General features: G+C 37.2%; 1 protein-coding gene across 1 annotated transcript; it reads left to right on the top strand.

Moving 5' to 3' along the window:
• The first annotated feature begins 15,411 nt into the window (after positions 1-15,411).
• Positions 15,412-16,341, top strand: LOC127665970 (olfactory receptor 187-like). Its single transcript, XM_052158602.1, has one exon. The coding sequence runs from the start codon at positions 15,412-15,414 to the stop codon at positions 16,339-16,341; it is 930 nt and encodes a 309-aa protein (XP_052014562.1).
• The last annotated feature ends 2,148 nt before the right edge of the window (positions 16,342-18,489 follow it).

Consider the following 18,489-nt stretch of genomic DNA (forward strand, 5'->3'; position numbering starts at 1 on the left):
AAGGACAAGAATGGTATGTTCTCCACAATAAGTGGATATTAAAAAAATACAGAGTACCCACAATCCACAGATCTCAAAAACATCAACAATCTGAGGTACCCAAGTGAGGATGCCTCAATCCCACTTGGGAGGGAGAACAAAGTATTCACAAATGGGGAGGGAAGGAGGGACCTGGAAGGGAAAGTGGATGGGGCAGGGGGAGGGAGTAGGTGGGGTGAGGGGAACATGATCTGGTATTGGGTGAGGGAAAAGAACTGAAGCCCTGAGGGCCAGCAGAAAGAATGGAAAGAAGCAACCTTGGGAGGTAATTGGTTGGGGGACTCTCCAGAATACACCAGAGACAGGACTCAAAGGAAGGGACCTTAGATGAACTGACTAATAGTAGGGAGATGGAACTTGTAGAGCCCACCTCCAACAGGAAGACAGGACATCAAATGAGGGAGGGGGGCCAGCCCCAGTCACAACTCTGACCCATAATTGTTCTTGTCTGAAATAATTACAGGGATGGAAATGGAGAGGATCCTGAGGAAAAGGAGGTCCAGCGACAGGCCCAAAGTGGGATCCAGCTCAAGGGGAGGTCCTAAGTCCTGACACTATTACTGAGGCTATGGAACATTTTAAATACACTAAAATATAACCTGTATAATCTTAAATGGTTAATTGTATATCAATCTCCCTTTTAAACTACATCAGCATAAAAGATAGATTAACCATATTATTTTAGTTTCCAGGTTCTGTTATGAATTCTTTATATATGTCACCATCTTAAAAATTTATTTTAAAAACAAAAAAATATAAAAAAAGAAATATCTTTATTTGAAAAATATTATTTTTACTTCTTTGATATTATTCATTTTATGTGAAATTTATTTGAAGGAAGTCACTTGCAATTACATAATGATAATTCCTTCTTTTATCAAGAAAAACATTTATCAAATATAAAGTGAGTGCTGTATTAATTGTGGTTACAAAGACTTACAAATTCCAAAATTGCTCTCTATTTCCTAGCTAAAAATGGAATTTCATGTGTAGTTCAAAGTTCAGATAGTAAAATAATAACCAATGGTGTCATCCATTCTGAATCTGAAGGCCGGGAATTGATGTGTACCCTAATCATTGATAAGATGAATATCAATGATTAAGATTCATGAAAAATAAACTCAAATTTTCTCTAAGTTTCATTTTACTGAGGACCCAAGTTAACATAATGATGCCCCCAGTTATTTGGAGAAAGTCAAATAACTTATTTATTCCACCAATCCAAATAATTAACACCCTCAACAAAGAAATTCCCTGACAGATACTCCTAGAAATGATGTTTTATTGAATACCCAAGATACCAGTCAAGTGGACACAGAAAATTACCTGGTTTTCCTACCACACTGCTACTCCCTGAGGACTCCACAATTTGGCGCACATTTACTTCCCTTAGCTCTTTGCCACAGACCCTCTCAGCTTTTCTTCTTAGACCATCTACATTTTCCCCCTTGGATATTTTATTTATCTACATTTCAAATGTTATCCCCTTGCCTAGTTTTACCTCCAGAAATCGCCTATCCCATTCACTTCCCCCACCTCCACTTCTATGAGGATGCTTGCCCACCAGCCCACACACTGTCTGCATTCTTTTACAACTTTAATTGATGCCAGAAACACTATCTACCTGGGTCAACAATAGTCCCACACTTGCCTAGGACACATGGAGGGCTACAACTGAAGAAGAAGAAAATAGTCACCCAACAAAGACAAGACCAGATATTAATACCAGGAAATCCCTAAAACATCATAGTAGATGCTTAGATACTAGAACAAAAACACAAATGTGAATATTCAAGACAACATGCCTCAATGAGAACCCAGAAGCCCTACTACATAAGCTATGAGAAATACACTAAAGTTGAAGGACTAGATATCAGCTTCAAACTTACAATTACGCTTAAGAACCTCGATGATGTTGTGAATAAATAAATCACTTAATGAAGACCCTGAAAACACAAAGAAGCATGTGAATGAAATAATGAAAAGGGTTAAAGATATGAAAGTACTAATAGACTCACTAAAGAAAACCCAAACTGGAACAAAAACTGGAAATGAAAAATTTTAAAAGTCAATCAACAAGGCTTATCAGCGGCAAGCCTTACCAACCTATACGAGAGGTCAAGTAGAAAATCTCAGGTTTTCAAGAAAAGATAGAAGATCTGGATATTTCAGTCAAAGAAAATATGAAAACAACAAGAACAACAACAAGAACAACAACAACAACAAGAACAACAAAAACCAGACTCAAAACTTCTGGGAAATCAGGTACATCATGAAAAGACCAAATTTACAAAGAAGAATAGGGATAGAGGAAGTTTGCAAGTCAAAGGCACAGAAAATATTAACATAGTTGTTAAAGAAAATATTTTCTAATTTGAAGAAGAAAGTGTCTATTAAGGTAAAAGAAGTAGAACATCAAATAGCCAGAAGAATAGAATTTTCCATGACACACAACAAGGAAAACAGCAAATGTACAGAATAAATAAAGGATATTAAAAACTGCATGGAAAAAACACTAAGTCACATATAAAGGCAAAACTATTAACATAATAGCTGACCTTTCTTTTTTTCTTTCTTTTTTCTTTCTTTTTTTTTTTTTACAATTATTGTTGCTATGTTTCTGTGAGGCATCTGTTGTTTCTTTTCTTTTTTTTAAAATATTTTTATTTTCTATATTCCTTGTTTATATTACAAATGATTTCCCCTTTCCCCGATCCCCCCCTCCCCATATGTCCCATAAACCTTCTCTCCATCCCTTCTCCAATCACCTCCATCCTTTTTCTCTGTCCTTATATTCCCCTCCAATGCTAGATTAATCCTTTCCAGGATCAGGACCCTCTCCATACTTCTTCATGGGAATAATTTGTTATGCGATTTGTGCCTTGGGTATTCAGGGCTTCTGGGCTAATTAATAGCCACTTATCAGAGATTGCATTCCATGTGTATTCTTTTGTGATTGGGTTACCTCACTTAGGATGATATTTTCCAGATCAAACCATTTGCCTAAAAATTTTGTGAATTCATTGTTTCTAATTGCTGAGTAGTATTCCATTGTGTAAATATACCGCATTTTCTGAATCCATTCCTCCGTTGAGGGGCATCTGGGTTCTTTCCAGATTCTGGCTATTATAAATAAGGCTGCTATGAACATAATGGAGCATGTGTCTTTATTGCATGCTGGGGAATCCTTTGGGTATATGCCCAGGAGTGGTATAGCAGGGTCCTCCGGAAGTGTCATGTCCAGTTTTCTGAGGAACCTCCAGACTGATTTCCACAGTGGTTGTACCATCTTACAGCCCCACCAGCAGTGGAGGAGTGTTCCTCTTTCTCCACATCCTCGCCAACACCTGCTGTCTCCTGAGTTTTTGACCTTAGCCATTCTGACTGGTGTGAGGTGAAATCTCAGGGTTGTTTTGATCTGCATTTCCCTAATGACTAATGATGTTGAACACTTCTCTTATTTTATTTTATTTTTTATTTACATTGCAAATGATTTCCCCTTTTCTGGGTCCCCACTCCCCGAAGGTCCCATAAGCCCTCTTCCGTCCCCCTATCCTTTCATCCACCCCTTCCCACTTCCCTGTTCTGGAATTCCCCTATACTCTTGCACTGAGTCTTTCCAGAACCAGGGACCACTCCTCCATTCTTTTTGGACATCATTTAATTTGTGGATTATGTCCTGGGTATTCAAAGTTTCTAGGCTAATATCCACTTATCAGTGAGTACATACCATGATTGATCTTTTGATACTGGGTTACCTGACTTAGTATGATGTTCTCCAGCTCCATCCATTTGTCTAAGAATTTCATGAATTCATTGTTTCTAATGGCTGAATAGTACTCCATTGTGTAAATATACCCCATTTTTTGTATCCATTCCTCCGTTGAAGGACATCTAGGTTCTTTCCAGCTTCTGGCTACTACAAATAGGGTTGCTATGAACACAGTGGAACATGTGTACTTATTGCATGCTGAAGAATCCTCTGGATATATGCCCAGTAGTGGCATAAAAGGGTCCTCAGGAAGTGACATTCCCAGTTTTCTGAGGAACCGCCAGACTGATTTCCAGAGTGGTTGCACCATCTTGCAATCCCATCAGCAGTGGAGGAGTGTTCCTCTTTCTCCACATCCTCACCAACACCTGCTGTCTCCTGAGTTTTTGACCTTAGCCATTCTGACTGGTGTGAGGTGAAATCTCAGGGTTGTTTTGATTTGCATTTCCCTAATGGTTAATGATGTTGAACATTTCTTAAGGTGTTTCTCAGCTCTCCGAAGTTCATGTGAAAATTCTTTGTTTAGCTCCTTACCCCACTTTTTAATGGGGTTATTTGGATCTCTGGGTTCTACTTTCTTGAGTTCTTTGTATATATTAGATATTAGCCCTCGGTCGAATTTAGGGTTGGTGAAGATTCTTTCCCAGTCTGTTGGTTGATGTTTTGTCCTTTTGACAGTATCCTTTGCCTTACAGAAACTTTGTAGTTTTATGAGGTCCCATTTGTCAATTCTTGATTTTAGAGCATAAGCTATTGGTGTTCTATTCAGGAACTTTTCCCCTGTGCCCATGTCCTCCAGGGTCTTCCCCAGTTTTTTTTCAATTAGTTTCAGTGTGTCAGGTTTTATGTGGAGGTCCTTAATCCATTTGGAGTTGAGCTTGGTACAAGGAGATAAGAATGGATCGATGCGCATTCTTCTGCATGCTGACCTCCAATTGAACCAGCACCATTTGTTGAAAAGACTATCTTTTTTCCACTGGATGCTTTCAGCCCCTTTGTCGAAGACCAAGTGACCATAGGTGTGTTGGTTCATTTCTGGGTCTTCAATCCTATTCCATTGATCCGCTTGCCTGATATTGTACCAATACCATGCAGTTTTTTTTATCACTATTGCTCTGTAGTAGAGTTTAAAGTCTGGGATACTGAATCCCCCTGAAGTTCTTTTACTGTTGAGAATAGATTTAGCTATCCTGGGTTTTTTGTTATTCCAGATGAATTTGAAAATTGCTCTTTCTAGCTCCATGAAGAACTGGGTTGGGACTTATATGGAAATAAAAATATATTGAATCTGTAGATTGCCTTTGGCAAGATGGCCATTTTAACTATATTAATCCTGCCAATCCACGAGCATGGAAGGTTTTTCCATTTTCTGAGATCTTCTTCGATTTCCTCCTTCAGAGATCTGAAGTTCTTTTCATATAGGTCTTTCACTTGTTTGGTTAGAGTCACCCAAGATACTTTATGTTGTTTGAGGCTATTGTGAAGGGGGTCATTTCCATAATTTCTTTCTCAGTCTGCTTATCCTTTGAATATATAAAGGCTACTGATTTGCTCGTGTTGATTTTGTAGCCAGCTACTTTGCTGAAGTTGTTTATCAGCTGTAGAAGTTCTCTAGTAGAGTTTTTAGGGTCACTTAAGTATACGATCATATCATCTGCAAATAGTGATAATTTGACTTCTTCCTTTCCAATTTGTATCCCTTTGACTTCCTCCTGTTCTCTAATTGCTCTAGCTAGGACTTCAAGAATTATATTGAAAAGATATGGAGAGAGGGGGCAGCCTTGTCTAGTCCCTGATTTTAGTGGGATTGCTTCAAGTTTCTCTCCATTTAGTTTGATGTTGGCTACCGGTTTGCTGTATATTGCTTTTACTATGTTTAGATATGGGCCTTGAATTCCTGTCCTTTCCAAGACTTTTAGCATGAAAGGATGTTGAATTTTGTCAAATGCTTTTTCAGCATCTAATGAAATGATCATGTGTTTTTTTTTTCTTTGAGTTTGTTTATGTAGTGGATAGCATTTATGGATTTCTGTATATTGAACCATCCCTGCATCCCTAGGATGAAGCCTACTTGATCATGGTGGATGATCGTTTTGATGTGTTCTTGGATTCAGTGGGCAAGAATTTTATTTAGTATTTTTGCATCGATATTCATAAGGGAAATTGGCCTGAAATTCTGTTTCTTAGTTGGATCTTTGTGTGGTTTTGGTATCAGCGTAATAGTGGCTTCGAAGAATGAGTTGGGTAGTGTTCCTTCTGTTTCTATTTGGTGGAAGAGTTTGAAGAGTAGTGGTGTTAAGTCTTCTTTGAAGGTCTGATAGAATTCTGCACTGAAACCATCTGGTCCTGTGCTTTTTTTGGTTGGAAGCCTATCTATGACCCCTTCTATTTCTTTAGCGGTTATGGATCTGTTTAGATGGTCTATTTGATCCTGGTTTAATTTTGGTAATTGGTATCTGTCTAAGAAAATGTCCATTTCCTCCAGATTCTCCAGTTGTGTTGAGTACAAGTTTTTGTAGTAGGATCTGATGATCTTTTGAATTTTCTTGGTTTCTGTTGTGGTATCTCCATATTCCTTTCTAATTTTGTTAATTTGGATACTTTCTCTGTGCCCTTTGCTTAGTCTGGCTAAGGGTTTATCTATCTTTTTGATTTTTTTCAAAGAACCAGCTTTTGGTCTTGTTGATTGTTTGTATGGTTCTCTTGGTTTCTACTTGATTGATTTCAGCCCTGAGTTTGATGATTTCCTGTCTTCTCCTCCTCCTGGGTGAATTAGCTTCTTCTTGTTTCAGGGTTTTCAGTTGTTCTGTTAATCTTCTAGTGTAAGCTCTCTCGAATTTCTTTTTGGAGGCACTCAAAGCTATGAGTTTTCCTCTTAGCACCACTTTCATTGTGTCCCATAGATTTGTGTATGTTGTGTCTTCATTTTCATTTAATTCTATGAAATCTTTGATTTCTTTCTTTATTTCTTCCTTGACCAAGGTATCATTGAGTAGAGTATTATTCAGTTTCCATGTGTATGTGGGCTTTCTGTTGTTTTTACTGTTACTAAAGACCACTTTTACTCCATAGTGATCTGATAGGAGGCATGGGATTATTTCAGTCTTCTTATATTTGTTGAGGTCTGTCTTGTGACCAACTATATGATCTATTTTGGAGAAGGTACCATGAGGTGCTGAGAAAAATGTATATTCTTTTGTTTTGGCATGAAAAGTTCTATATATATCTGTTAAATCCAATTGGTTCAAAGCTTCAATTAGTGTCATTGTCTCCCTGTTTAGTTTCTGTTTTCCTGATCGGTCCATTGGTGAAAGTGGAGTGTTGAAGTCACCCACAATTATTGTGTTAGGTGCAATGTGCACTTTGAGCTTTAGTAAAGTTTCTTTTATGAATGAGGGAGCCCTTGTATTTGGGGCATATATGTTCAGGATTGAGAGTTTTTCTTGTTGGATTTTTCCCTTGACCAGCAAGTAGTGACCTTCCATGTCTCTTTTGATGACATTAGGTTGAAAGTCAATTTTATCTGAAATTAGAATGGCAACTCCGGCTTGTTTCCTGGGACCATTTGCTTGTAGAATTGTCTTCCAGCCTTTTACTCTAAGGTAGTTTTTGTCTTTGACACTGAGGTGTGTTTCCTGTAAGCAGCAAAATGTAGGGTCCTGTTTATGTAACCAGTCTTTTAGTATATGTCTTTTTATTGGGGAATTGAGTCCATTGATGTTAAGAGATATCAATGAGTAGTGGTTATTGCTTCCTAACATTTTTTATTTTAATTTTATAAGTGTGTGGTTATCCTCTTTGGGTTTGATGAAAGAAGCTTAATATCCTGCTCTTGCCAGGGTATAGTTTCCCTTGTTGTATTGGTGCTTTCCCCCTATTAACCTTTCTAGGGCTGGGTTTGTAGAAAGATATTGTGTAAATTTGGTTTTGTCGTGGAATTTCTTGGTTTCTCCATCTATAGTAATTGAGAGTTTCGCTGGGTATAGTAGTCTCGGCTGGCATTTGTTTTCTCTTAGAGTCTGCATGAGCTCCGCCCAGGATCTTCTAGCTTTCATGATCTCTGGTGAGAAATCTGGTGTAATTCTGATAGGTCTTCCTTTATATGTTACTTGCCCTTTTTCTCTTACTGCCCTAAGTATTCTTTCTTTGTTTAGTACATTTGGGGTTTTGATTATTATGTGACGGGAGGTATTTCTGTTCTGGTCCAGTCTGTTTGGAGTTCTGTAGGCTTCTTGTATATTCATGGGCATCTCTCTCTCTTTAGGTTAGGGAAGTTTTCTTCCATAATTTTGTTGAAGATATTTGCTGGCCCTTTAAGTTGTATATCTTCACTCTCATCAATACCTATGATCCTTAGATTTGGCTTTCTCATTGTGTCCTGGATTTCCTGGATATTTTGGGTTACAAGCTTTTTGCATTTTGCATTTTCTTTAACTGTTGAGTCCATGGTTTCTATGGTATCTTCAGCATCTGAGATTCTTTCTTCTATCTCTTGTATTCTGTTGTTGATATTTGCATCTATGGTCCCTGATTTCTTCCCAAGGTTTTCTATCTCCAAAGTTGTCTCCCTTTGTGCTTTCTTAGTTGTTTCTACTTCTGTTTTTAGATCCTGGAAATTTTTGCTCAGTTCTGTCATTTGCTTGCTTGTGTTTTCCTCTAATTCTTTAAGCGATTTTTTGTGTTTCCTCTTTCATGACTTCTGCCTGTTGATCAAGGTTCTCCTGTATTTCTTTAAGTGATTTTTGTGTTTCCTCCTTATTGGCTTTTTTATTCTCCTGAATTTCTTTCAATGATTTTTGTGTTTTCCTTGTAAGGGCTTCTAATTTTTGATCCATTTTCTCCTGAATTTCCTTAAGTATGTCCTTCATGTGTTCCTGTACTAGCATCATGGCCAGTGATTTTAAATCCAAATCTTGTTTTTCTGGTGTGTTGGGGTATCCAGGACTTGCTAATTTTGGAGAATTGGGTTCAGATGCTGCCATAATGCCTTGGTTTCTGTTAGTAACGTTCCTACATTTGCCTTTAGCCATCTGGTTCTCCCAGGAGTTAGATGGTCTTATTGTCACTGGCTAGAGCTTCAACCTACTGTGGATCTTTAAGGTTATTTCTGCAACACTGGATGACTGGGTTTCTTCTGGCACAGATTACTGATATGCTGGCTTCCTCTTTTGTGCCTTTGAAGACCTTCTCAATCTTGCCTCAAGCAATGCTATACTTAGGTTGTCAAGGTCAACCAGGTGTTCTCTGTCTGCTCTATTATGGAGGGAAGAAGTTGTGGTGGGGGTCACTCCCTCTGTTGATTCTCACATAGGACACAGGTCCTATGATGGACTGGCTTGCAGATGAACTGCCTATGTGCTCAGTTCCTGAGTGCAGGCAGACCCCTGGCAGTTTGCACCACCAGAAATCTAAGGCTCAGGGTGTTACAGTACCTAGTGATCCTTTTGTGTCCCTGCAGACAGCAAATATGGCTGCGGGGTTTCTCTCCTTCTACAGCTTCCTAGGCAGGACACGGGCCCTGAGCCTGGTGGGCTGGCAGACAAATGTCGCCTATGTGCTCAGTTCCTGAGTGCAGGCAGACCCCTGGCAGTTTGCACCACCAGAAATCTATTTCTCAGGGTGTTACAGTACCTAGAGATCCTTTTGTGTCCCTGCAGACAGCGAGTTTGGCCGCGGGGCTTCTCTCCTTCTACAGCTTCCGATGTTGAGCACTTCTTAAGGTGCTTCTCGGCCATCCTAATTTCTTCAGATGAAAATTCTTTGTTTAGATCTGTACCGCATTTTTTAATAGGGTTATTTGGTTCCCTGGGGTCTAACTTCTTGAGTTCTTTGTATATATTGGATATTAGCCCTCTATCAGATGTAGAGTTGGTGAATATCCTTTCCCAATTTGATGGTTGCTGTTTTGTCCTTTTAACAGTGTCCTTTACCTTACAGAAACTTTGTAATTTGATGAGGTCCCATTTGTCAATTCTTGATCTTAGAGCATAAGCTATTGGTGATCTGTTCAGGAATTCCCCCCCCCCCCCCCCCCCCGTGCCCATGTCCTCAAGGTTCTTCCCCAGTTTCTTTTCTATTAGTTTCAGTGTGTCTGGTTTTACATGGAGGTCCTTGATCCACTTGGAATGAAGTTTAGTACATGGAGATAAGAATGGATCAATTCCCATTCTTCTGTATGCTGACCTCCAATTGATCCAGCACCATTTGTTGAAAAGGCTATCTTTTTTCCACTGGATGTTTTTGGCTCCTTTGTCGAAGATCAAGTGACCATAGGTGTGTGGATTCATTTCTGGATTTTCAATTCTATTCCATTGGTCCACTTGTCTGTCACTGTGCCAATACCATGCAGTTTTTAACACTATTGCTCTGTAGCATTGCTTGAAGTCAGGGATACTGATTCCCCCAAAAGTTCTTTTGTTGTTGAGAATAGTTTTAGCTATCCTGGGTTTTTTGTTATTCCAGATGAATTTGAGAATTGCTTTTTCTAACTCTGTAAAGAACTGAGTTTGGATTTTGATGGGGATTGCATTGAATCTGTAGATTCCTTTTGGCAAGATGGCCATTTTAACTATATTAATCCTGTTGATCCATGAATAGCTGACCTTTCAGTTGGGGGTTTAAAAGCCAGAAGGGGATGTGTGGATGTTTTAAAACACCAAGAGATCATGGTTGCCCATATAGACTATTATACCCAGAAAAACTATCAGTAACAATCTACAAAGAAAGTAAAAATTTAAAGATAAAATCAAATTTATGCAATATCTAGCTTCTAACCCAGTTCTAAACAAGAAAATAAAAGAAATAATCTCACAAAATAAAAGAAATAACACAAAAAAAGAATGGGGTATTGAAAATAAAACAAATAATCAAAGAGGGGGAGAAGACCCACATCATAACAACGAGGTAGTAGAAATCAATAAACACTGCACATTGATATTAATGGTATCAACCAACTGTCCAATAAAATGACACAAATAGATTAGATTAGAAAAATATCCATATTTCTTCTGCATTCAAAAAACACACCTTACCACAAGGAATGTATGTTTACATCAGGGTAAAAGGATAGAAAAATATTTCAAGAAAATGGACTCAAGTAACAAGCAGGTGTAGAAATTTTAATATTTGATTAAGTAGAGCTTAAACAGAAATTATACAGAGGGGATAGGAAAGGACAATACCTATTCATTAAAAGAAAAAACATGCTGTAAGTGATATTGCAATCATAAACATTTATGCACTAGACACCAGGACATATATATTTATAAATGAAATATTACTAAAACTTAAATCCTATGATAATCATCACACAGAGACAGTGGGTACTGGGAGACTTCAATACCCCATTCTGGGTTTTTTTTTTTTTTGTTTTTTGTTTTTGTTTTTTGTTTTTTGTTTTTCAAGACAGGGTTTCTCTGTATAGTCCTGGCTGTCCTGGAACTCACTCTGTAGACCAGGCTGGCCTCGAACTCAGAAATCTGCCTGCCTCTGCCTCTCAAGTGCTAGGATTATAGGTGTGCGCCACTACACCCGGCTCAATACCCCATTCTTGTCAATAGACTGGTCATTCAGACAAAAATTAAACAGAAATTCCAGTTAAATAATGCCATAGATAAACTAGACCTGGGAGCTATCTATAGAATATTTCACTCAAACATGAAACAACATACTTTCTCCTCAGCATGTCATAAAATGTTATCTAATATTGACAAGAAATTTGGACACCAAGTAAGTCTCAACAGATATAAGAACATTGAAATCCTATTTGAATCCACCTTGTATCTTATCTGACCAACACACATCAAAGCTACATATCAACTTGTGGAAACCATACTCACTACTGAATTAAAAATGGATCAGAAAAGAAATCAAGGAGAATATTAAAAACAATTTTTGTAATTGAATGAAAATGAAGATACAACATGCCCAAACCTATGGGCCCAACAAATGCTATTGTGATCATTTGAATAGGTGGTCCCCATATATTCCTATGTTTGAATATTTGACCAACGAGAGTAGTACTATTAGGCAATGTGGCCTTGTTGGAGGAAGTGTGCTGCAATGGAGGTGGCTTTTAGGTCATATATATTCAAGCTATGACCAGTGGCATACAGCCTCCTTCTGTTGCCTGCACATCAATTTGAAGAACTCTCAGCCTCTCCCATAGCACCATGTCTGCCTGCACATCACCATGTCCCACTATGATGGTAATGGACTAAACCTCTGAAACTGTAAGTCATTCCCAATTAAATCTCTTCCTTTGTAAGAGTTGCTGTTGTCCTGGTGTTTCTTGAAAGCAATAGAAACCCTAAGACAGTGGTTCTAAGAGGCAAGTTTACAGCATTAAGAGCTTATATAAAATAAAGGATCAATCTCATATTAGTAACACAAGGGACCAGAGGATGGTGGCAGGTACAGTGTGACTGGGATAGACATTGGAGAAGGTTATGTAGTCCATGGCTAGATGTAGCTGTTGGATACAGAGAAGTGACCTGATGCCATGGCAGATATACTATGTCAAGTCTTAATACTGGAGAAAGTTGTGAGATTTCTGACTGGATAGAGAGGTGGGATATAGAGAAGAAGAAACTTGTGAGTTGTGGTAAGTAGGTCAGGCCCACAACAGACCCTTTGGGGTGCAGGGCGAGTGGCCAGACTAAGTTGGACCACTGGATGTGGACTCCAGATGGATGTGTGGGCGTGCAAGAAGCATGGAAATGGAGGTAAAGAAGAATCACTCTTACATGCTTAGTCCTTTGAGAGTGAAATTTCAATAGTTAATATTCAAGACACTTAAAACCTTATACATTTATAATATTAAAGTTTGTGATACTCTGTGGGACCAATTTGGACATTTCATTGGGGTCCAAATCCATGGTGCCCAAGCAGAGAACCCTTACTTTCTTCTCTAGAGGACAGTTAAACCAAATGGGAATTTTCATTCTCTAATACATCCTCTTCTGTGAAAAGCAAGGGTACAATTTGATTATTGTGTTGAAGGATGGAGTTCATATAAACAGAATATTATGTTTGTGCTATTTGTGTGGTAGTTACATTTCCAAAATGCCTCACTGTGAAAAGAATTGCTACAAACATGATTGCCTTCCTGTGATGTTGTGTTCTTTTCTGATTTAGAAAGGCCAACACATTTTAATGATCTCAGTGTTTTCCTTCAAGATATGCGTAAGTGAGAAATGAGTTCTATAATATCCATCATGCTTTCTGTAAATATTCAACAATCCTTTTTATTCCATTATAGTTATTTTAGCTTTGGATTCCTACAGCTAGATTTAAATAAAAACAACAAAGCATTATTGGCATATTTTAACATTATTATTAAATTTGAGTCAATTGTATGTAAAATATCTAAAGAATGTCAGTGGAGTAAATATTTATTTACAACTGGCCTTTCCCATTTTAGTTTTTGAAAACATGCGAGACTATGCAGGGACATCATAATAAGTTTGTTAAATTTGAATAATCAAAATAACTTCAATTATTCTCTTTAATGGTGCTTTAATAATGTTTTAAGTTTTAGCATCGTGATGTCTAAGATCTCATACAGTTAGTATTTAATTGATTTCTCCATGGTATGTGACTTAGGTATGTGATTTATGCAAAATAGGATCTTGTTATGAGGTTCTGCAGGGTAGCCAAGAGTAACAGGTATAGGCTTTGATGCTAGGTTAAGGTGGAATGGGAGGGTCTTCTTAGTGGCAAACAAGCAAAAGAGAAGTAACCTTTCACAGTACTATAGTTTTTATTTGCTGGTTTAAGGTGTCTGGTTAGGATTTTGTGCTCTCTTTACTGCAGGGTAATTACATTAAATTTCCTTTTCTATATGTATGTATATATGCATGTATGTATGCATATATATATGCATATATGTGTGTATGTATGTATTCAATTTTGCTTATCTTCCTTGTTCTTATCCTCACCATAGTGTTCTCTTCTTGTAATCTGACTTGTTTATCCTTAGTTGAAAGCTCTCTACAGCCTTGACATATTTGTTATTGACAAATGATAACTGTCCTCCACATTTCTTAGACTATTTTTACCATTCTTTTACCCCATTTTCTTCATATTTTCTCGTATTTCTTCTCTTTTCCAACATCGGTTCTATCATGTGCAGAAAACTTTTCACCAAAGCCATTAAAAATCCTTACATGTCAACATGCAGGGATCTGTAGTCTATTGCACTTAAGCTTTTTACTCCTGTTACCTTTTCTTCCTTAAAGATTAAAACCTTAGCGATCCATTTATGTTCTGCCCAGGGCATATTTGTGTATTTTCACTGGAATAACATAGGTTCTTTCTTACAACAAGAAATATTTCATAAGAAATAAAATTGGTTCTAACATAGAAATTCTGGGGGGAATGGAGTGATTCACTGCACAAGAGGGAGGAACCAGGTCACATGTTATTCTGCTTTTTCTTTTTCTTTTTTTTTAAATATATTTTCTTTATTAACATTTTAAATGTTTTCACCTTTCCTGGCTTCCTCTCAGAACCCCCCACCCATCACATCACTCCTCCCCCTGCTCACCAATCCACCCACTTCTGCTTCCTAGTCCTGGCATTCTCCTACGTTGGGGCATGGAACTTTCTCAGGATCAAGGGCTTCTCCTTCCTTTGATGTCCAACAAGGCCAAACTTTGCATGATATTTTCAAGCTTTAGTAGACCAACTCTACTTTTGATGGTAAAAATGGCAGACTAATGCACCTAATTACTCAAGCTTAAGTTTAAAAGACTCAATACTAAGATCACAGATATTTATTTTTTACTTTTTCAGTGAACATCTAGTTATCATAACATACATCACTGCCTAGTAGTAGGTCTATATTGTGAATATTTTATGATTTACCATTCTTCCGTCTAATTACCAGGAGTGTCCTAACACATATATCTTCAATTTTTTACAATTTAAAGCCATTTGGGGATGTTTTTTAAAGGTAGACTCTTAGGCCCTGTTTATACTAATGCATCAATTTCTAAATTACGTTTCACACAAATATTCCCAGAGATCCTGATATATACTCTGCTTGGATGTCTCTGAGTACAGTATGGATTTCTAATACAGTTGCTTCAAGTTTCCCTTCCCAGAAACCTGTTTTGATGTACTATTGTATAATAACTTTAGAACGAATTTTGAAGCATTTTTCAGGGACTAATTAATCTTAATATTCACCTGCAAGTTAGTCACTATAATTTCAGTTGGTTGAGAATATACATTTCTGTCTACACTATAATTCAGGTAAATAAAACATCTTTTCTTCAGACTGATAACATTCAACTTAGATATGAAATTTTCAATCCAGACAAATGAGACTTCCACATATTTTACACATGTTGGATGACATATTTTCATATGAATCTGTTGGTATATTCACAGTTAGAATTTGGATCATGAACCTATATCATTTATCAATCTCAAGTATAGTTTCCATTGAGAATCATACCACTAGATAAAACAAAAGGACATTCTTATAATTATACGACTACATTTAAATTACACAATTGAGAAATTCACCTTCTAAACACAGAGTGAATGATGTGTGACTTTCACTGCCTTTCATTTCAGGGACATCCAGTGAGGACATGGGAATAGAGAATACAACGCTGCTGACAGAATTTGTTCTCACAGGACTCCGTCATCTGCCCCAGTGGAAAATCCCCCTGTTCCTGTTCTTCCTGCTCATCTATCTCATCACCATTGTGGGCAACCTGGGTCTGATCACTCTCATCTGGAATGACCCCCACCTTCACATCCCTATGTACTTATTTCTTGGGAGTTTAGCTTTTGTGGATACTTGTTTATCATCCACAGTGACACCTAGGATGCTGCTAGACTTTTTTGCCAAGGGTAAACTGATCTCTTTCTCTGAATGCATGATACAGTTTTTTTCATTTGGAATCAGTGCAACCACAGAATGTTTTCTCTTGGCAGCAATGGCCTATGATCGCTATGTAGCCATATGCAAACCTTTACTCTACCCAGTGATCATGACAAATAGACTCTGTGTGCGTCTTTTGACATTGTCCTTTTTAGGTGGATTCATTCATGTTTTGCTCCATGAATGTTTTTTATTCAGACTAACTTTCTGTGATTCTAACATAATAAATCACTTTTATTGTGATATTATGCCATTGTTAAAGATTTCCTGTAATGACACTTCTCTCAATTACTTGATGCTTTTTATTTTCTCTGGCTCCATTCAGGTATTCAGTATTTTGACTATTCTTATCTCTTACACACTTGTTCTACTTTCAATCCTAAAGCAGAAGTCTATCAAAAGCATAAAGAAAGCCTTCTCTACCTGTGGAGCCCATCTCCTCTCTGTGTCTTTGTACTATGGCTCTCTTCTCTTCATGTATGTGCGTCCTGCATCTCCACAAGTAGATGATCAGGATATGATGGACTCTGTATTTTACACTGTCATAATTCCTGTACTCAACCCAATTATCTACAGTTTGAGGAATAAGCAAGTAAAAAATTCACTGGAGAAATTCTTAAAGAGAAACACTTAGGTCTCATATTATTATTAGTTATATTGTTATTGAAATACCACAAAATTTATGTGGCTCTATGTATCTAAATTGTGTGTACTTGCTAAAATAATTGAATTGACTTTTCCTAGAATGTTTTTGTTTCTGGCTTGTGTGTATATGAATGTAAGAAGTATTTGGGCAGAACATTTGTATACTTAGGTACATAGTTACATTTGAGCATGCACACACATGGAAAGCCTCAGACATCCTGCTCTAATACCTTATTTTCTTTAAAGAGACATTTTTCCAGAGATAAGTTCACCTTCTGCTAACCACTGTTATCCTCCCTTCTATATCCTCAACACCAATGATTCTATAGGCATATGTGTGGGCATCATTTTATCAACAGTGAAATCTGAAGTCTTTTTTTCAGTAAAATATCATTTATTAAAATATGTTGTTATGCATTAAGCCCAGAATTTCCAAATATATCTACTTTTAAGTTGTATAAACTCAACTTCCTGGCAAAAAAATAAAACTGTACATCAGAAGACAAAAATATTTGTATACTTAAAATTATCAAGCCTACAAGGTAACACTGGGCATATGTTTTCTTAGATTGAAATAAAAGTTTCAGTTAGTTACATCAATTAGCCTATTTAAGTTTTTTTAAGCATAACAATGAGCTCTCCCACCTGCTGACACTGGCAAGTCATTTGTTTCCTAGTCTCTATAAAGAGGTTAGTAACCCATTGACAAATGTCTTCACTAATGTTCTTCATTTCCTAATATTTATATTAAAACATAGCACTCACAAAATGACATGTATCTCTTAGAAACTGAACATTATTTCACTTCACCTTTGTTAATTACATCTTCAAAATGGCCTCATTTTGTTACTGTGCTAGATAAAATCTGAGCCTGGTAAGTGGACCTAATGACTTAGTGATAATCCTTGTCAGAATTTATCTGACTTTAAACAGAGCTTTTATTTGAAATAAGGTCCCCAGAGGTGGTGATTCAAGAGCACCTTATTTGGGGTTTCTGGAAAACATTGTGTTGGAGGTTTCAATGGCATTGAACCAAAGTTCTACTCCATGCATTATGGTAGTCAATGACAAGGGAGCAAAATTAAAGGTTCTGACTTAATAACCTCTTTCAAAACTTAACAGATACAGAAGCAGCTCATACTTGTAATCCCAGTACTTGTGCTACAGGGTGAGACCATTTTATGAGGAATATAGCTTAGATGATACCAAATCTATTAAATGAATCATATCAATACAATTGTCTTAATGTACATGTTTCATATAGTTTTCCTTTAAAATCAACACTAAAACACTACAAAATCAAAATATGTACTTGGTTTGCTTTGTGCTGCTAGAGTCAGCAGTCCAGGCAGAGACCAGGCACTAGAACCTTTTGATTGGTGGGGTTTTAGACCTCCCTGATATCAAGGCTGAATTAAACTCAGTTTACTAGAAAGAGTTGATTTATCCAAAAGTAGCCTGCAGTACTACTTGGGATGAATGCTTCTAAATCTATTAATAAGATTGACCAAATGTGGTATATCTACACAATGGAGTACTATTCATCCATTAAAAACAATGAATTCATGAAATTCTTAGGCAAATGGATGGAGCTAGAGAACATCATAATAAGTGAGGTAACCCAGACTCAAAAGGTGAATCATGGTATGCACTCACTTATAAGTGGATATTAACCTGGAATACCCAAAACATAATCCACACATCAAATGAGGTACAAGAAGAATGGAGGAGTGGCCCCTTGTTCTGAAAAGACTCAGTGAAGCAGTATAGAGCAAAATCAGAACAGGGAACTGGGAAGGGTTGGGTGGGAAAACAGGGGGAGGGAAGGGGACTGATGGGACTTTCGGGGAGTGGGGGTCCAGAAAAGGGGAAATCATTTGAAATATAAATAAATATATCAATAAATTAAAAAAAAAGATTGACCAAAATGATGTTTTTAAACAATCCTTGCCTGGATTTTTAAATCAACTTATATATTATCTCCATCTATATATTGAAAATCTTCAAGTTATATCAAAATAGGCTCATGGACCTCAAGGATCTTGTCATCTTAAAAAAATCTTATATCTATATATACAAAGAACTGCAAAGTTAACTACTGTAGCATATAACAGCTAAAAAAATGCATGTTAATCAG

Source organism: Apodemus sylvaticus, chromosome 15, assembly GCF_947179515.1.
Source record: "Apodemus sylvaticus chromosome 15, mApoSyl1.1, whole genome shotgun sequence".
Taxonomy (NCBI): Eukaryota; Metazoa; Chordata; class Mammalia; order Rodentia; family Muridae; genus Apodemus; species Apodemus sylvaticus.

Excerpts from the sequence above, each read along its gene's own strand:
- LOC127665970 (XM_052158602.1), top strand. The coding sequence starts at position 15,412 with ATGGGAATAGAGAATACAACGCTGCTGACAGAATTTGTTCTCACAGGA.